This window comes from Dromiciops gliroides, chromosome 1 (genome assembly GCF_019393635.1).
Source record: "Dromiciops gliroides isolate mDroGli1 chromosome 1, mDroGli1.pri, whole genome shotgun sequence".
Taxonomy (NCBI): Eukaryota; Metazoa; Chordata; class Mammalia; order Microbiotheria; family Microbiotheriidae; genus Dromiciops; species Dromiciops gliroides.
The window spans coordinates 671248919-671269849 of NC_057861.1; the positions used below are offsets into that span (position 1 = coordinate 671248919).

The 20931-nt window shown below is 43.3% G+C and overlaps 1 protein-coding gene across 19 annotated transcripts in view; it reads left to right on the top strand.

Annotated features, from left to right (window-relative positions):
• The window catches only part of OBSCN (obscurin, cytoskeletal calmodulin and titin-interacting RhoGEF), a 325223-nt gene that overhangs the window by 236855 nt on the left and 67437 nt on the right, over positions 1-20931 (top strand). For 17 of the 19 annotated variants that reach the window (XM_043975986.1, XM_043975988.1, XM_043975987.1 and 14 more), the window contains 6 exons: positions 1279-1456; positions 3465-3578; positions 3971-4138; positions 5398-5500; positions 6548-6677; positions 7552-7657. In XM_043975986.1, the coding sequence (XP_043831921.1) occupies positions 1279-1456; positions 3465-3578; positions 3971-4138; positions 5398-5500; positions 6548-6677; positions 7552-7657 (799 nt within the window). Of the gene's footprint in view, positions 1-1278; positions 1457-3464; positions 3579-3970; positions 4139-5397; positions 5501-6547; positions 6678-7551; positions 7658-18194; positions 18238-20931 lie in introns of all 19 variants that reach the window. The other 2 variants (XM_043976005.1, XM_043976006.1) reach the window with 1 other exon arrangement.

Below are 20931 nucleotides of genomic sequence, written 5' to 3' on the forward strand. Positions count from 1 at the left end.
CAGATGACCTGTTCCACCCTCTTTTTTTTGCACAGGGGAAAACAGCTAATGATAGAGCTGGGACTCAGACTTGAGTTCACAGGCCAGACCACATTTCCCTACAGCACAGCTGCATCAGCTCCACCAAACCCACCTACCCAGCCCCCCCCCACCTCCCCCCAAAACCTCAACCTTTCCCTGCCATATTTACCACATTGTGACCTTGGGCCTCTCCTCCCTAGGCTACTGTCTTCTCATCTATTAAATGAGGGGGTTAAACAAGGTGGCACAGTGGGCCTGGAGTAAGGAAGACTCATCTCCCTGAAATAAAATCTGGCCTCAGTCACTTATTAGCTGTGTGACCTTGAGTAAATCACTTCACCCTGTTTGCCTCAGTTTCCTCATCTGTCAAATAAGCTGGAGAAGGAAATGACAAATCATTCTAGTATCTTTGCCAAGAAAACCCCCCTCGCAAAATTTTTTGACTGTTTTCTCTCGCAACCTAGCTAATATGGGAATGTTTTCCATGACTACTCATGTAAAACTTATTTTGAATTGCTTGAGTTCTTGTGGGTGGGGGATGGGAATGGAAGGAGGAAGAGAAGTTGGAACACAAAGTTTTTAAAAATTGATGTTAAAATTTGTTTTTACATATATTTTGGAAAATAAAATTCTACTTAAAACCAAAAATTAAAAAAAAAGAAAACCCCAAAGAAGGTCATGAAGAATAGGACACGACTGAAAAATGACTAAACAACAACAAACAAAAGAAGATGGTCTCTGAGGTCCGAGCTAGTAAATAAGTACTAAATACTAAGTACTGAGTAAGTGAGCTAGGTCATCTCCTTGGGCAATCCCAGACTCCTCTGGGGGTCATCTTATGGCATAGTGAATAGAGCACTGGCCTTGGATTTAGAGAGACCCAAGTTAGAATCCTGCCTCACCCACTATATGACTCTGGGCTAGTCCTCTCTGAACCTCAGTTTCCTCATCTATAAAATGGGGACAATAGATGCACCCACCTCCCAGTTGTGATGAGGATTGAATGAGATAATGTATGCAAAGTGCTTTGCCAGCCTTAAAGCACCATATAAATACCAGCTGTTAATTTGTCTAACTGAAATCATCTGATCTCCTCTTGGATCCATCAGTCCAGAGCCAGGACAGAGAGTGGCTGGCTAGGCTACTCAGGACGAGATGTAGGTCTTGAATCAGCACTCAGATCCTCCTAAGAAAGTAGGAGAGAGAAGGAGCTTTCTTTCTTTCTTTTTTCCCTCACCCTGCCCTCCCCAACCTTAGCTGAGCAACATCGACGTGAATGACCAAGTGGAGGGGGATGACCGGGCCTTTGAGGTCTGGCATGAGCGTGAGGACTCAGTTCGCAAATACCTGCTGCAGGCGCGCACTGTCATCATCAAGAACTCCTGGGTGAAGGAGATCTGCGGTATCCAGCAGCGGCTCTCCTTACCCGTCTGGAGTAAGTAGAGTGGAACCTGCAGGGCAGGGGTGGGACCAGGGGAGGGGGAGAGGGGTGCAGCCCAGAGCTGGATTGGGGAACCTGTGGAAAGGCTGAGACCTCATGCACCTGTTTGATCCCGTCATGTTGGGAGATGATTGAGTCTGTACTGGGATAAAGCTGTCCTGTGGTGGAAAGGATGCTAGGCTTGACCTAAGGAAGCTTGGATTCAAATTCTTACCTCTATCACTGTGAGACCTTAGGCAGGTTTCATTACCTCTCTGTGCCTCAGTTTCCTCATCTGTAAAATTGAAATAGTATAAGACTCTTCCACTGAAATCCTATTCTGATGCCTCATCATCGATTGGAGGTGATCATTCAATCAATTGAAAGCTACTCCACGGGAGACCAAGTCCTGGCTGGTCCTGTAATGCTAGTATGCCTTCCAAAAAAGCAGCCTAATTAAATATGGAAAGGCTTATTGCCCTAGAAGACTGGCCACCTGGTGATGAGCTCCAGAGTGACTCACTAAGAACATCTGTTAAGGTGTGTGAGGCCTGGTTGGTGGAGATTGCATGCACACATATCGACAGAGTTCTATATCCTTGAAGGATCAAAGTGAGCCTAGCACAACCTCTCTCACCTGATTGTTGGGAGACCCTTAGAACCTAGAATACAGAATGCCAGAACTGTAAGGGAACTTAGGTGATAGAATGTCAGAGCTAGAAGACTATAGAAATGCTATAGGAATTGGGACTATTGGGAGCATTGGACAAGATGAAGCCATTGTGGGTTTTATCTTGGGGAATGCATCCTCCATTGGGAAATGATTGAAATCACACATTCTGGATGGATGGATGGATGGATGGATGGATGGATGGATGGACAGAAGGAAGGAAGGAAGGAAGGAAGGAAGGAAGGAAGGAAGGAAGGAAGGAAGGAAGGAAGGAAGGAAGGAAGGAAGGAAGGAAGGAAGGAAGAAAAGATGGAGGGATGGAGGGATAGAGGGATGAGTGGGTGGGTAGATGTGGGAGGGAACAAAGGTAGAGAGGCCAGGTAAGAGACAATGACTCAGGGCAGCTAGGTGGCGCAGTGGATAAAGCACCGTCCCTGGATTCAGGAGGACCTGAGTTCAAATCTGGCCTCAGACGCTTGACACTTACTAGCTGTGTGACCCTGGGCAAGTCACTTAACTCCCATTGCCCCGCAAAAAAACAAAAAAAACAAACAAACAAAAAAAAAAGAGAGACAATGACTCCAGACCAGAGGTCTTAGTGTTGCTCTTTTCTTTTTTTTTTCTATTTTCTTTTTCTTTTTTCTTTTTCTCAATTACATGTAAAAATATTTTTTGCGTTCCAAATTTTTCTCCCACCCTCCCTTCCCTTCCTCCTCCCGAGGCCAGCAAGCAATTTGATATAGGTTATGCATTACTATCATGTTAAACATATTTCCACATTAATCAGAACAAAAGGGGGAAAAACACAAGAAAGAATAAACAAGAACAATAACAAAAAAGCAACAACAAATGTGAAAATAGTATGCTTTAGTCTGCATTTAGATTCCATAGTTCTTTTTCTGAATGTGGAGAGCATTTTCTACCATGAGTCTTTTGGCATTGTCCTGGATCATTGTATTGCTGAGAAGAGTTAAGTCTATCATAGTTGATCATCACACAGTGTTGTTGATACTGTGTACAATGTTCTCTCGGTTGTGTTGCTCTTTTCTAAAACAAAACTGGGGGCAGCTAGGTGGCGCAGTGGATAAAGCACCAGCCCTGGATCCAGGAGTACCTGAGTTCAAATCCAGCCTCAGACACTTGACACTTACTAGCTGTGTGACCCTGGGCAAGTCACTTAACTTCAATTGCCTCACCAAAAACAAAACAAACAAAACAAAAAGAAATCAACTGACTGGCTCAGAATTCCTCATGGTGACTGGGCATGCCTGTTGGCATGGGCAGACTTTTGAATTTATTTCCTAAAAAACTGCTTTCCCCTCAAGTGTCCTCACATCCCATGTGTGTTTTCAGATCCTCCAGACTTCGAGGAAGAGCTAGCAGACTGCACAGCCAGGCTGGGTGAGACTGTCAAGCTGGCCTGCCGGGTCACTGGGACCCCAAAACCCATTGTCAGCTGGTACAAAGGTAGGAGGACCCAGATGGCTAACCCTAACCCTCATTGCCCCGCCAAAAAAAAAATAGAAACATCACATCATGATCACAACATAACATCTTCAGTAAATGGGAGGAATTTTGATAAAGGGAAGCCAGAAGCCCCTGATCAGTTAGAAGATATCCCAAGGCATCCCATTTCGCCAGTATCGCTATGTCAAAATGGGAAGAGCTCTAGACTTAGGGTCAAAAGACCCAGGGCCCACATTCCAGCCCCACCACCAACTAGGCATGTGATAGATCAGGGACATTCAGAGCAGCCTCCCCTCCAGCCATGCTGCTCACCCCCTACCCCCTCACCAGATGGCCCAGCCCCACTCTAAGATGCTGGGGCATGATGGCTGGCATTCCTCTCTTTCTGCCAGATGGGAAACCTGTGGACGTCGATCGTCACCACATCTTCATAGAGGACCCTGATGGTTCCTATGCCCTCATCCTGGACAACCTGACAGGGGTGGACTCAGGACAGTACATGTGCTTTGCCGCCAGTGCAGCTGGCAATGCCAGTACCCTGGGGAAGATCCTTGTGCTGGGTAAGTCCAATAAGAGGCTCAGTGCTGTAGGTGGAGGGGGATGACTGCTGCTGGTGAGATTGCAAGAGCACCAGAGAGAACCCCTCACCCCAAAGAACCATGTTGGCCTAAGGAAAGGCTACAATTTCCCCCAAAATCTGGCTTGCAAAGACCTCAACTGTAGCCTATACTAGTGATTATTTAGCTATATTAACATACATAAATACTTAAATATCTATACTTGTGTACATACTGTACACATGGGGGGAGGGTGGGGAGAGAGGGAGAAACTGACAGACAGAGAATTTAGTCTAAGACCTATATACACACATAACATGTAGATGCAATGTTATGTGTGTAGGGCAGCACACTATTTATCTGCATATCTCAATGATATGGGTATAATCAGGCATCTGGTTGGTCCCTAAACAGATCTAATTACCCCTTTTACATGTGCATTGCTACACATGGAGTTAGAAAATTTAGGGCTGAATCCTGACTTAGTTATGTTGTAACCTACTCTATGGGAGAGAGAAGGTGACCTTAGTCAATGATCCCTAAGTCACTTAGTTACTCTCCACCTCTGGGACTCAGTTTCCTCCTTTGTAAAATGAGGGGATTGGACTAAATAAGCTCTAAGGTCCCTCTGGCTCTGAAAACCTCTAGTTTCATGATTCCCAGAGGCTTCATTTTAGGGGTACAGCTCATATTTGGACCAAAACTTTGCCTCCCTCTGCTAACATGCAAATGCTGGAAATTCCAAAAGTCAATCAACAAGTATTTACTAAAAGCCTACTACATGCCAGACAAAACTGAAGCTACTGCCCTTAAGGACCTTACATTTTTATCAGGGGAGGATACATGCATGCATGTGTGTACATATATATTTATACATGTATGTATGCATACAACTGTGTATATATGTGTGTTGCCCTACATGTTACATATACATGTTGTGTGTGTCTAAATGGATATATGTTTGTATTATATGGAGTAGGATCATTTGAGAATCCGTCCCTTTGGGTTAAAGCAGGATGGGGTTAGAATGCAATAGTGTTAGCACATTAAACCTTGCCCGGTCACCTTGTCCTCAATGTGTAGGAATTTAGTCAGATTCTTTCCCAAGATCATCTTTGCATTGGTGTGGCGAGGAGCAAGGCATGAAAGCAAGAAGACACTGGGTGCCTGAGTTGGGGTTAGGATGGAAGTCAGAGCTGGGTGATAGGGACATTGTAAAGGGGAGCTCGGGAGAGAAAGACAATTTTTCTCTTGACTTGCAGTCCCTCCACGGTTTGTGAACAAAGTTCGAAATGCCCACTTTGTGGCAGGTGAAGACACTCAGTTTACATGCACCATCGAAGGAGCTCCTTACCCCCAAATCAGGTGGGTCTCTCAAGTGCCTACCTTTGGGAAACCAAAGGAATTGTCGTCAGCCTTTTCTAGACAGCTGGGGCAGTTCCACAGAGGGAGTAAGGGAGGAGAAAGACAGCAGGGGAAATAGTGGAATTTTGAAATGAATCCATGATTTCATTAGGATGCAGGTCACAGCCCCTCTCCACCTTCCCATTTCCACCAGTCTTGCCCTTCCATAAATCATCCATAGATGGTCTATTCAATGTGTTGAGAGTCTTCTTCTAGTTCTTTAGATATCTTTGGGTGATCAGTGTGATGCTTAGTCTCCCTACTTGTTATCCCTCATTCATGCTAAATGAGTGGCCCTTCTCCTTGTCCAAAGACATCCCCTCATAAAATACCAGTGTTTCCTTTCTTCCATCCACACCTGGGCCGTCCAGAAGGCAGGTCAGGAGCTGCCTCATAGGAAAGACATCTTTGAGTTGGAAAAGATTCAGAGATGGGCAGCTTCAATGGACTAATGGAGTCTACTGAGGATTTCCTTGTAATTCATTTGAAAGGCTCTTCTACAAGGATAAGGAGGAGTTAGGGTTCTTTAACTGTAATGAGATACAAACTGAGGGGGACAAAATTGAAAGCAAGAAAGTCATGTAGGGCTGGTGTGGGGTAACATGGACCCTGCACCAAATGCCAGCCACTAGAACTCCATGACCCCTCTGGAGTTCCAGGAGGATCACTGTGGACTGGTGGAGAGGGAACACTTTAGTATACAGTAGAGAGTATATATAGACCTCGTGTCATCCAAGAGGAGGTTCAGGCCAAAATTATAAATGATTTCAGGACAAGGATAGCTGAATATCTGAATGGTGGGTGTGCTAGACTGTAGCAACAGTGTAAGGTAAGGTGGGAATCAGCATCGTATATGAGATGGAAATAGTGAGATCAGCCCAGCTGAAGCAAAATGCTGAGGATCTGAGCCTTCATCTTCCCCCAAGTCTCAGATTAGGGTGGCCCTTAGCTGTATCCACTTTGGACAGGTGTCAATGTGGGCTCGCTCTTATGGATTTCGATCCACAGGTGGTACAAGGACGGTGCTCTGCTGACTGAGGGTAGCAAATACCAGATGTTCAATGAACCCCGGAGTGGGGTGCTGGTGCTGGTGATCAAAAAGGCCTGCCAGGAGGACATGGGGCATTATGAGTGTGAGGTGAGTGTGGGAGGTTTTTCAAAGCTCCCTCTGCTTCCCTGGAATGAGAGGGTGGGAAGAACAATCCGGTGACGTGTCCCATTTAAACAGCACTTAATGTTCAAAGTGTTGTCAAAGCTATGATCTAACATTAGCCTCAAAACCATCCTGCTGGGGAGTTGGGGGTGGGGGTGGGGGTGGTAAGGAAGTCTATATGATTATTATATTATAAATGAGAAAATCAAAACCCAAGAGGGGAAGTTACCTCGCTTAAAGTCAGATAACAAGTTTATGTCAACACCTGGATTAGAATCCAGGATTTTTCCATCTTTCAAAGCATGCTTTGGTGACTCCAATAGACCTTAGGTCAGGGGTTCTTAACATTTTTGGTGTCATTTGTGGCAAAGCCTCTAAACCCTTTCTCAGACTAATATTTTTAGATGCATAGATTAAAAAAGGAAGGAAACAAGCATTTATTAAGCACCTACTATGTGCCAGGCACATAGGCTATACCTAGGATTCCAATGGAAACCAATTATATTAAAATACAAGGGAAGCCTATGTTCATGTGTGGGTTATCAACAGATCTAATTACTGGTAACTAAAACATCAATGCTTAGGCAGCTAGGTGGCATAGTGGAGAGTAGCAGGGCTGGCTTCCTAAGTTCAAATCCAACCTCAGACACTTACTAGCTGTGTGACCCTAGACAGGTCACCTAACCCTGTTTGATTCACTTTCTTTATCTATAAAATGAGCTAAAGAAGGAAAGGCAAACCACTCTAGTCTCTTTGCCAAGAAAACCCCAAATGAGGACTTGGACATAACTGAAAAATGACTCAACAACAGAGCAGTGATTAAGCTGATTTCTAACATTTTTCCCTTGAATATTTATAGCTATCAAACAAGCTAGGATCAGCCCGCAGTGGAGCTGAGCTATTTGTGCAGAGTACCGCCTTACTGGCCCAGGAGAAGAGAGGAGAACAGGCTATCACCATTGAAGGTAGGATTCCTCCCAATGTCCCATTCCATAAGTTTCCTGCTGAACTCCCCCTCCCATCAGCTACAGGTACTGATTGTGTTCGCCAATTCTCCTATGAGGTGTCTCACCCATGGACTGGTCTCAGTCATTGTGTAACATGAACACCTCCCCCTAATGCAGCAAACTGTATACAAACCTACCTTTACTCCAAGGATGGAGCTTAGTTTGATCAACTAATTCTTTATTGAACTGTTGGATTCCAGGTGTCATGGCACAGGATGGGAATGGAACAAGAAAGAATTTAGTCTTGGTTCATGGTATATACTTGGGTTAAAGTACAGAAAAACACAACAGTGGTAGACAACACAAAGCCACATACAGTAGTGAGCAAGCTTTCTACCTATAGGCCTGGGGTCTGCCTGTGGAGCAATGTATCCATCAATTTTAATTCAAAAAGTGGTCTACTATGACATACTAAATCAAGAAAGGCATCCTGGAGGAGGGGCGAGGGGGAGGGGGCAGGCTTTGAGTTTCCACAGGGAGAGATGCTAATCACCCAGGGGATCAGGAAAGAGCTCCCATATAAGAGGAGAACCTGAATTATGGTTTGAAGGAAAATAGAGCTTTTATCAGACGGAGGTGAGTGCCTTCCATATATGGAAGACATGATTTATTCATAGGCACCAAGAGGAGAGATGGAATAGTATATACTTGGAATAGCTAGAAGGTCAGTTTGACTGGAAAAGAGAATGTACAAAGAGAAATTATGAGAATTGAAAATGGAAAAGTAGGTGAGGGCCAGATTGTGGATGGTTTTAAGTGCCAGGCTAAGGATTTCCTACTTTAACCCAGAGGCAAAGGGAGCTGTTGAAGATATTTATGTTTTGGGGTGCAGCAATCAGATCTATGTTTTAGGAATGTCAATGTGGCCATTGTGTGTGATGGATTGGAGAAGGCTGAGATTGGAGGCAAGGAGACTAATTAGGAAGTTATTGTAATAGTCTCAGTGAAAAGTAAAATAAAGGAGATGCTATGGGGGTAGAATTGACAAGACATGGAAACTAACTGACTATGAGAATTGAGAGAGAAGGAAGAGTCACTGATGCCTCCCAGGTTGTGGGTCTGCGTGTCTGGAAAGATGGTAGTGTCATCAATAGAGATGAGTAAGTTTAGAAAAGGGTTGGCTTTGGGGGAGAGAACAGAATGTTGGTGGTTGTTGTTTGTCTTTTGCTCTTGAAGAGGACCATGATATGTCATAACTTGTAATGAATTAGATTTAAGTGAGGGAAGGCTGTGCAAAGTCACCAGCCTCACTCTCTCCTCCAGAGCCATATGGAGCAAAATATATACGAGGACAACTGGAGATGGCCCCCGATACATTGGGAGACCTTGGGCTTTTAAGCTAAGGCCTTTCACAGGCCTCAGTTTACCTGAGACAATGCCCATTCAGTGATTAAGGCTAGGTAAGAAGGGAGGCAAAGGGGCAGCTAGGTGGTACAGTGGATAGAGCACCGGCCCTGGATTCAGGAGTACCTGAGTTCAAATCCGGCCTCAGACACTTAACACTTACTAGCTGTGTGACCCTGGGCAAGTCACTTAACCCCAATTGCCTCCCTAAAAAAAAAAAAAAAAGAAGGGAGGCAAAGAAATGCCTCTTTTACCTAGTTAAAAAAAAATAGATATCTATTGACAGAGATAGATAGATAGATAGATAGATAGATAGATAGATAGATAGATAGATAGATAGATAGATAGATAGATAGATGATAGATAGATAGATAGATAGATAGATAGATAGATAGATAGATAGATAGATAGATAGATAGATAGATAGATGATAGATTCTTTCGGGGAAAGACCCTCAGGGTTTCTGACCTAAAGACATACAGTTACTATTCAGGCCCACCCTGAGCCAGCAAGAGGCCAAACATGGCAAAATGAGGCCTGGACTGGGACCTACTGTTGGCCGATGAAGGAGGGGCAGACTTACTGAGGTTTAAAGAGTGGTCTTTAGAAGACATCTTGCAGGTAAACCCCAAGAAATCTTATGAGATTGGACACAGAGAGTTTGAGGTGTTTATGGGACATCCAAGTGGAGGTATCCAGCAAGCCATCTGTAATGTAGACAGCTAAGTAGTACAGTGGATAGAGTGCCAGAACTGCAGTCAGGAAGACCTGAGTTCAAATTCTGACTCCAGACATTTACTAACTGTATGACCCTGGACAAGTCATTTAACCACTCTTTGCCTCAGTTTCCCCATCTGTGAAATGAGATAGTACCTATCTCACAGGGTGGTTGTGAGGATAAAATGAGAGAATACTTATAAAGCACTTAGCATAGTGCCTGGCATATAGTCAGTGCTCAGGAAATGTTTATTAATTGATCGATCTATATGGACCTCTAATTTGGGAGTCATTTACATAGAAATTATAACAAAACTGATGGGAACTGATGAGATCACCAAAGGAGAAAGTTCTAGCAAGATTATAGAAGAGGTCCCCAGACAGAGCCTGGGGAGATCCTCCCACCTGTTGGGAGGGAGGAGGAAGATGAGCCAGAGCAAAGGAGACTGAAGACAGGAGGAGACACAGGAACCAAGAGAGCCAATGGGAGGTCCAGGAGGGTGGAGAGGAGCAGGGAAAAGGGTGTTGTTCCCCAACATTAAAATAATAGCATTTGTATCAAAGTGAGTTCAGCACCCAATGGTGGGGCACAAACAGGAAGTGCTGAGTTGAGAATAGAGCGAAGTATGGGGCAGGGGGAGTCAAGGAAGGAAGACTTCACATTCATCCCAAACAGGAAGTCCCGCCTACACACACACACACACACACACACACACACACACACACACACACACACACGCACGCGCACACACACACACACACATACAAATTACAGTGATGACGTCTAAGAGTGGAAGAGGTACTTAAATGTTCAGAGCCTATGGCTGGGGCAGCCATGAAGAGGAGGCTCAGATACATCCAATTAACATTTACTAAGTTGCTACTGTGTAGAGAGTACTGAAGACACAGTTTACATTAAACATAACCCTTGGCCTCATGGAGCTCAGTGCCTATCAGGGGCTATAACACCCAAAATTACATGGTAAGAGCATTTGAGGTCCCCAAAATAAGCTATATGGTATGGGGATGGGGGTCATTCCTGCCAGGGAGAATCAGGGAAGGCTACCTGGAGGAGGTGGCATTCGAGTTGAGCTGGTCAGGGACTCAGCAGATGAAATGTAGAGGAAAGGCATTCTGGGAACAGATAACAGTGTCAGCAAAGGCAGGGAGGTCAGAGAGAACAGAATGTTCAAAGGATGCTGAGTTACCCAGCTTGTCTAGAACATAGAGTTAATGAAGGGAAGGTATGTGAGATAAGTCTGTAAACATAGATTTGTGCCATATCGCAAGGGACCCTAAGTGCCAGGCAAAGGAGTCTGAACTTTACTCAAGTGGCAATAGGGAGCCACTGCAGATTTTTGAGGAGAGTAACATGACAAGATCTACATGTAAGAATGACTCTTCTATCGATGGGATGAAGATTGTACCCCCAATCTTCAGAGATTCAAGGAGAACTAATTAACCCCCTTGCTCTGGGATGGCAGTGTCAGGAACTCCCTTGATGTTTAGGGTGGTTTCTTTACAGGGGAATACCACTGGCACAAGACTAGAAGTTACTATGCCACCTTAGACAGCTGCCATATTGGAAAGCTGATTCTGAACCCCAGAGGAATAGAGTAAGCATATTCAGTCTACATATCCAGGAAAAGCTCATTGCTAAAACCCAGAGCACCACTCAAAAGAGGAAACCCATATGGTGAATCTCAGTGAAAGGCCTTGGGAAGCAAGAGAAAAATGGTTACCAGAGCCACTATATAGGGTGGTCTTCCAATGACTACTTGTAAAGGATATCATAGGCGGGGATGCACAAGTTGGATGGAGAACAGACCAGATGATCTCTGAGGTCCCTTTCAATGTTATGATTCTTTGAGAATTCTATGCCTTTGGAGGAAGTGAGCTTTCTATTACCACAAGTGTTCCAACATAGGTAAACCACCTAATAGGGGGTTATCACAGGTATGGTTAGAAATTAAATTGGATGATCCCTAAAGTGACTTGCCAAGAATTCACTAAAGATGAACTCTGTACCCTTTACAATTCGGCCTGGGACTGTGGCCTGATCCCTCTGTTTTTCATCTGATATTTCTTTCCCAAGATGACCTCTAAAGAAGTTTGTGTAATATAAGTGTGTATCTGTAAGTGTAATATTTGCTTGGTTAACACACAGAAAGCTGACAAATTTAGACAGATATTTGCTAATACATAAGTTATATCACACAACTTATAAGCGTAGAAGTATCCAGAAATGGAATGGGCTGCCTCTCAGGCTAGTGAGCTCCCCATCACTGGAGGCTGCCAAGTGAATACCAGATGGCCACTTGTCAAGGATGTTGGAGAGGGGAATTCCTTCCCAGTCAGAGAAACTGGAGTTCTGACATCCCTTCCGGCTTTGATATTCTAAGACTCTTTGATTCTATAAGAAGATGGGGTTTATGCTGGGGTTTATTAAGGATTGGGAGGATCTGGACAGAGGGATATGTCTCCATGGACAAGATGGAGACATGTGGGACAGATAGGAATAATAATAGCCAAAGTTTATATAAGCACATTTAAAGTTTGCAAGGCATTTTACATAGATCATCCCATATGGTCCTCAAAACAATACTATGAAGTAGGTACTGAAGGTAATATTATCTCTAGCCTCCTAGTGAGAGGAAACCGAGGCTCAGAAAGTTTAAGTGACTTGCCTATGGTCACTCAGGGAATAAGTGTCAAAAGTGAGATTCAAGCCTAGATCTGAGTCTCTACCGACTCCAAGTCAGAACTTCCCACCACACTACACTGTCTTAATACAATTAAACGGATTTGGAATTCATTGTTGAGCAGACTTAAATTACCCTAGGGGCAATTAGGTGGCACAGTGGATAAAGCACTAGTCCTGGATTCAGGAGGACCTGAGTTCAAATCCGGCCTCAGTCACTTGACACTTAGTAGCTGTGTGACCCTGGGCAAGTCATTTAACCCTCATTGCCCCCCACACACACAAAAATTACCCTGGGCAAGTCCATTGCCCTTTCCAGACCAGTTTTCTATTCTGTAAACATGAGATTGTTGGACTAGATAAGACCTAGTCCTCTAGGGTCCCTTCCAGCTCTCACATTCCTATAACCCTCAGCCCTTCTCCAAAGGTACCTTATTGAATCAAGTAGTCAATCAGTAACACCCTCAAGCATTACTGTTCAGCCACTTTCCACTGACCAGGAACCCCTTTACCAGACTTTATATTGAGTTAGTGTCTCCAGTATAGAAGCCAGACACTAGCCCTCTGCTACCTCCTTTACTTGTAACTGACCACCTCCTCAGGCTCCTAACAAAGGGGACCAAATCATATCTTCTTGTTTAACACACAGAAAGCTGACAAATTTGGACAGATATTTTGCTAATATACAATTCTTTAGTGAAATGTTTCCATGAGAACCCCTCCTCATGGCTTGGATGAATTCCCACTGCCTATGTATTTCTGTGGCCCTGTCCCCAGCATGGGGTACATACACACTCTTCACAGCCAGCTACCATTTGCCGTCACTTCTAATTTCAGATTCCCCTGAGCATCCTGAGCTCAAGCCGGGTGCTTTTAGACCATGTGATCAGAAGCAGGTTCTGCTGGTGATGTAGTGTAGTTCAACATTGAATGGTAGATTTATAATCAGCTTTTTAAAAGAGTTTAAAAAAACTCATGCCATTGGAAGGGCAGCATGAGTCACTTTGAGAGTGACTTTGCCAAACCAACAAGGTGGAGCCACGGCAGCTGACATCCCTACAAAACCCACTTAGGGAAGGGTGTGTGATGGGAATAATGTTCTTTAACCTTTGGGAATGGCAAGAACACAGCATACCCTACCAAAATCATGGGCAAGGGCTAACCGGGGGACGACGTCCTGTGCAGATCACCATTTGTTGTTGTCTCCTGTTTCCAATGCATCACTCATCTCTGTGTTTCATAATTCTGTGTGAATAGCTGGTTTAACCCATTAACCTAGAAATATCTGTGGCCAAGGATGGAATAAGCTCCCGCCTGATCTTAATGCTTCAAGCATATTAACCTGCATATCAAGAAATCCTGCTTTGCTCAGCTGCCTTCCTCGACTGCCAAGAACATTGAAGTGATGAACTAGGGACAAGATTCATTCATTCATTCATTCATTTATTCACTCATTCAAGAAATGTTTATTAAGCACTTACTGTATGTAAGAAATAATATTAGACCTCAAAGAAATTACAGAATATAAATAAGATAATCTCCACCTTTGGGAAGTTCAGAAATCTAGACAAGGAAAAAGACACATAATTATACTATGTAATGTCGCATGAGAAGTACATTAGAGATTTATTCTCTCCTGGGATCAAAACAGTCAGCATGAATGAAGAAATGGTTTTTGAAGCATTCGATCAATCCATTAAAAGATGAGAAGCCTAAATACCCAGATTCTACTTTTCACATGGGCCCAACTTCCAATTATATTTTCACCCAAATGCTATCGTCTCATGAGCATTCTACCCAAGTTAATTCCATCCTTTAGAGAATCTCAGGATGGGAACTGTTTTGCTATGTTATATGACCCAGATATGGCACTTAATTCAAAGTCAACCCATCAGTGGTACCCACTTATTTTAAAAAACAGTGGATTGTCCATGCTCCAAAACAAGACTTAGCCTTAATGGCTAAGAAGTAAGGACAAACCTACTGCTAACAACTCAGTATCTATTTAGCCCATGTTATATGTCCTTTTTCATGGGCTCTAATGATCTGGAAGTGTTCGAATGAAATATTATCATTTAAGGAAAGGTACCAAAAAACAATTATGGCCATCCAAAGATCATTGGATTCCATTGGAAGATAGCAATAGTTGCACAGGTCATATCTTATCCTCCAGAACATATCAAGGGCACACACAAGGAGAACCTTATAATCTATGTTAATGATTAGCTTGTTAGAAGGGTACTAATATTATAAAGTATGCATTGAGAAGGAAGGGAGATACTATTTCCAATAAGCTTATTTTAACAGAGGTCAGTTAAGAAATGGGATGAGGATAAGTAGGTTCCTGGGAGACTTGCTTTCCCATCGTCTACATCAATGGGTAGAAATAATTTACTATAATTTGGGAGGTAGGACAGTTGACAATAGATGTAAGCTGTCTCTCTCCTACTCTGAATAAAAGATGGAAAATCCAAAGTATCCTCTGTTATTTTTTGCTTTCTTTAAAAAAAAAATAGTCCTAGGAAGTTATCAGTGGGAGAAATATCCCATAAAGCCCTTTTATGAGCTCATATCAGGGTCCCATGAGCTTTGACTGAAAGGGCGTCATGCCCTCTGACATGGGCCTGCCTTAGAGAATAGGAGAGAGCTCAGAAGGTGTTGCCAAGGAAGCAGATGTTGCTGACTTTGTGGCACAGAGCCATCATCACCCAATTATTCACTGTTCAGTGTGCTCAAGATCTGAGACAGCTCACAGCTTGGCCCAACAAACATCTATAACACAGGATAACACAGAAACTTACAAAAAAAATCCATCCCTTGCCCAAAGAAATATTCATGGAAGAACTCTTACCTGTTACTCTCCCTCTCTCCCACTCCAAGAAAAAAAACCCAACAACTCTGCAACTGCTGTATTATGAGTCACTCTGTAAGAACAGGAGTTATAAGATCGAGCTGTCCTTTTTTATCTGTGACTTAGAGGCAACTTTAGAATGGAGTCTTCCTTAAGGTAACAACAACGGCTTCTCCTTTCCTTCACTCATACCTCCATTGCTCTACCTCTTTGGTTATAGTAGCTTCTTCCCATTGATGTAGGTGAGGTTTTATCAGGCCCACTCAGGCCTTAAAAAGGGAAGAAAACATGCCTAGCAATTTGACCCCCCACTACCTTTCTCTGCCTTCCTGTGGATTTAGAATCTGAAGTGTGTATGTCAGGAAACACTTACATCCTGTTGGTGTCCTTTAAAGGAGCCAATGAACTCTGACTTTGTGTTCTGAAGCTCTCATCCACAGCCATTTGGAAATTTTTAATCCAGGTTTCCTGGGAGGTTTCCATTGATACTCTCAGCTGCAAAGTGTGGTAGTAAATACCAAGCTGGAGAGGCTCAGACTACATCTGAGGACCATCACAGTTCAGAGAGGCTCCTCTTCAGAAGGGCACAGGAGGACTAACATTTTTGGCCATAGCAACTCATAAAGCCATCTACCAAGGCATGGAGTATCTGTTGCCTGTTTCAGTGGAGCATGTAACCATGCCCACAAAATCCCAGTTCTATAAAGTGCCTTCCCTTGAGAAAGGAGCAAGCCTCATCTATAGGGAGGGGAAAATCAGCCCTTCTCTTCTTAGGTATCTATAGAGGCCTTTTCCACTACTGACCTGAAATGTTCAAAGAGTGTTCATTGTTCTTAAGCCACCTCTACTAAAAGAGGAAGAGAGGATGATGCCTTGTCTTCCTTCTTTCCTTCCTTCTTCCCTCTAAGCTGGGATAAATCATAATGAAAAGTGAGAATGGTAAGAAGAGAGGACATATAACCTCCCATATTTTTCCAGGAAGACTGTCCTTCCTCTTCAAGTGTCTTCTTCTCTTTTTCTCCCTCCACACCTCCTAGTTCCTGGCAAAGACCAAGGATGGAAAATGAGCAAGATGGAGAGTTGAGTCTATCATATGTACAGAACCCTAGGCTATCAGAACTGGAAGTGCCCTTAGAGGTCATCCAGGATTGATCAGAGATGGAGAGCTGGAAGCAACCTCACTTGCCATCTGAGACAACTCTTACATTTCACATGTACAGAAAGGACTAGAATCTTGCTCAGGGTCACAGAGATAGTAAATTCATTCCACTTCCCACATAGTTAAAGTCTTTCTATTCTTCCAGTTGGTTGACTGAGTCCTTTGAGGATTTCCCTTGAACTTGGTTCTTATCTTCTGTAGGGAAAATCCTTCCTTAGAGAAACCCATAGTTCTGTTTCGTTAATAGTAATTTCTCCTACTTGAATAGCACTCTACAAGTTACAGTGTGTACACTGTACATGGCACATGATCTGACTACATGTTCACAATAGCTTTATTTATCGCTATTTTATAGATGAGGAAACTGAGGCTCAAAGAAACGAACCAATTTGCCCAAAGTAATACAGCTAATATGTGTCTGATCTGGGGCTCAAACTCAGATCATTCAACTTCTCAACCCAATACTTTTTGCTATGCAACACTATTTTGGTCTGGTGCCATACTTTAGAAGCTAGACCACCTTCTACAAAGAGAAAATGGCCTCTTGTTGTTTTTGTCTTGTGCTTTTCCAACTTAAAAGGAAACTACTTGGGCTATGAAACTAAGGGAAAAGATCCCATATCTGTGACACCATGTTCCCCAAAGGCCCCATAGACTCACAGAATGTCCAAGTGAGGAGGGACCTTAGAATATCAGAAAGGTCAGAGCTTAGGCAGAACTTAGAACATGGAATGTCAGACCTGGAAGGGGCTTTAGAACACAGAATGTTAGCTTCTCAAGGGACCTTAGAGCATGAAACCCAAAATGTTAAAATTGAAAGACAACTTAGGACAATAGAAAATAAGGACCTAGAGAGAGATTAGAACATAGAACATAGAAAGTGAAAGATGAAAGGGGACTGAGAACATAGATGATTATCATTGTCTGGAATATTAGAGCCAGAAGGGACTGTGAGACAGAGATTATCAGAATCTGGGGAGGACCTAAAACATAAAATGTAAGAGACCATAAATAGTTAGAATTTGGAGGTACCTTAGAACACAGAACATATAATGTTAGAGCTAGGAGGAGTCATCTAATCCACATGCATGTACATACACACATGCATACACACCCCAATTATATAGATAAGAAAACCAATGCCTAATGAGATCAAATGATTTTCCCAAGACCACACTGGTTGTAAGTCAGAAAACTGAGATGTGAACCTCGGTTTTCCTAGTCCCTGTCCAATTCTGTTTTCCCAGTGCCACGTTAATAATAGATCGCATATGGGGCAGCTAGGTGGCGCAGTGGATAGAGCACCGGCCCTGGATTCAGGAGGACTTGAGTTCAAATCTGACCTCAGACATTTGACACTTACTAGCTGTGTGGCCCTGGGCAAGTCACTTAACCCTCATTGCCCCACGAAAAAAAAATAATAATAATAGATCTCATATCTCTGGCACTTAACGGTTTAAAAAGGGCTTTCCATAGGACAGTCCTGTGAGGTAGGTAGCACAAAGATTATTGTTCTCATTTCACAGATGATAAAAGTAGTTACATGACCAACCCCACACCCCATAACTGGCATGTGTCAGTGTCACCAAGGAGCACAAGAAAGCATGACTGGGGTGGCCCATGCTTTCCCTCCAGTGTCCTTGGATCAACTTAACAGTTAGCTCTGTCCTCTTAGCTTTGGCCTTTCTTTAACCCCTTGCTGTTCCTACTGTTTTCTTTGTAGTCACCGAGCAAGAGACTAAAGTGCCCAAGAAAACCATCATCATGTAAGTGCTGACATTTTCTTCACCTCGGATTTTGCTGTGCTGTCTCTGCATGTTCACTAACCTGCCTGCATTGTCCCCCTGCCAGCCTTGCAGAGCCCATGCTACCGTGGCCCAGAGCTGACCGGCACGGAGCCAGCCACCTGCAGGGTGGAACTCTGGGCCAGGAGCTCCCCAGAGGGACCCAACCTCCCTCTGGGAATTCTAGGGAGGCAAACAGTAGATGTGCCTCGGCCAAATGCACCAGCCTCCTCAACATAGGATCTCAGAATCACACGTTCTGGTCTGAACTTTCACCATCAGACTTTCTTGGAAGCTTAGAATCATAGAGTCTCAGAATCCTTAGTCTCAAACTTAGAAGTACTCAGAATCATGGAATCAGGGGTTCTTAGAATTCTAGGATTTCAGAATCACAGACTCTTAGAGCTACAAGGAGGTCACATCAGAGGTCATCTAGACCAGACACGTCAGATGTAACCTACAGGCCAACTCCCCAATGGGGCCAGAACCAGATTAAGATGTAATTGGGAAGGGGCAGCTAGGTGGCACAGTGGATAGAGCACCGGTCCTGGAGTCAGGAGTACCTGAGTTCAAATCCGGCCTCAGACACTTAACACTTACTAGCTGTGTGACCCTGGGCAAGTCACTTAACCCCAATTGCCTCACTAAAAAATAATAAATAAAAATTTAAAAATTTTTTTTAAAAGATGTAATTGGGAAACATTTAGCCAAATAAATAAAAATATAGTATTAACAACATATTGTAAAACTAACTCAAAATGCAGCCAGCAGGAATCCTTATATATTAATTAATAACACCCATTTCTATTTGAGTTTGATAGCATAAATCTAGAGCAACCTATATATTTGTGTGTACATATGTGTATGTGTATACATACATGTGTGTAAATACATGCACACATACATGCAGAAGTCCCCTCTCTAATATGCCCCGACAAGTGGTCATCCAGCCTCCATTCAGAGCCTCCAGTGATGAAAAGCTCACAGCCTTCTGAGACAGTCCATTCCACTTCAGTACAGTTCTATTTGTTAGAAAGGGTTTTTTCCCCTTATATGGAGCTGAAATCTGTCTCTTTGCAGCTTCAGTTGCTCACAGCTGAGCATGTCTACCATATTGCTTTTCTGCCTTTATATTCCAAGGGAAATTCTGCCTTAGAGTTCTAGAATCATAGCTATTTAGAGCTGGAAGGAATCTTAGAAGGAAGAATAGAAAATGTCAGGACCTTAAAGATCATCTGGTCCAAGTCCATTTTACAGAGAGTTAAACTAAGGCCTAGAGAGGAGAGTGACCTGCTCAGAAGGGATGTAAGTTAGTATGAACCATTCACACCCTCACTCCATCTCCATGGTGACCAAAAACATGTTTTTGAAATGGTCCATGGTCATAGAACATTCTACTTTCCTTTCCTCCTTGAGGAGAAGGGAGAACCAATTCAATGAGGTTGCTCATTGCCCAGCCTTAGCTAGATTGAGACATTCCCGGTTGTAAAAGAGTCCCTGGCACATCATTATTTGAAGAGTAGAAAGGTCTTTGGCCTGGTTGCAATGGTAGTCTTTGGCTTAGGATCCCATGGAGTTGGTTATTGCTCCTTTGTCTTTAAACCCAACTGTAGGATGGCCCTCTCTGGCACTTCTTAATAATAAGCCTGGTCCCTCAGGAGTCAATGGTCATATGGTCATATTCTTAAGAAGTGGAAATTATCTAGTTAAATGCTCTTGTTTTATAAAGAAGAAGGTTCAAGACCAGAATAGGGGAATGACTTAGATCAGAATCCTAGACCATCAGCTGAGACTTAGAGCTGAAGAGGCCTTAGAATATAGAGTGTTGGACCTGGAATGACCTCAGAATTCATTCATTCTGACCCCTTGATTTTTCAGAGCAAATTTGATACCCAGGAAGCTTAAGCAACTTACAGTTGATTATCAATTTGTAATGTTCAGTTGTTTCAGTGATATCTGACTCTCCTTGACCCCATTTGGGGTTTTCTTGGCAAAGATACCAAAATGGTTTGCCATTTCCTTCTCCAGCTCATTTTACAGATGAGGAAACTGAGGCAACCAGGGTTAAGTGACTTGCCCAGGGTCACACAGCTAGTAATGTATGAGGCTGGATTTGAACTCATGAAGGTGTCTTCCTGAGCCATCTAGCTGCCCCAAGACCATCAATACCTAAGAAAAAGAAGCAGTTTATATTGAGTCAGTCATCCTCTCACCCAACAAGTGCCTGGGACCAAACTGCTCTCTAATCCAGTGCGAATGCCTGTGTCTGAAGGACAGTTTCAGTTATCCCTTTGGGTTTGATGGTCAGGCCCAGTCAGTTCAATTCAATTCAAAATGAATTTTTCTAGTTCCTAGTTCATGGTGGGTGCTGGAAACACAAAAACATAGAAAGAAAAACAGTCTTTATCTTCAAGGAGCTCTCACATTCTACTGAGAAGCCAAGAGGGAATTCCAAACCTGGCATGGCAGTACCAAAAATTCAATTAAATTCACTATTTATTAAGCACCTACTATGTACAAGGCCTTTTGCTCAGTGCTCTCCTGGGAGAGGGGTTGGAGGAAGAAGCAAAAGGTATATACAGATAAGTAAATAAAGATTATCTGAGGAGTTAAATAGCATTAATTATTAGGAGAGGGAGACTATCTTGTCTTGGATAAGGAAAGGTCAGACATAAG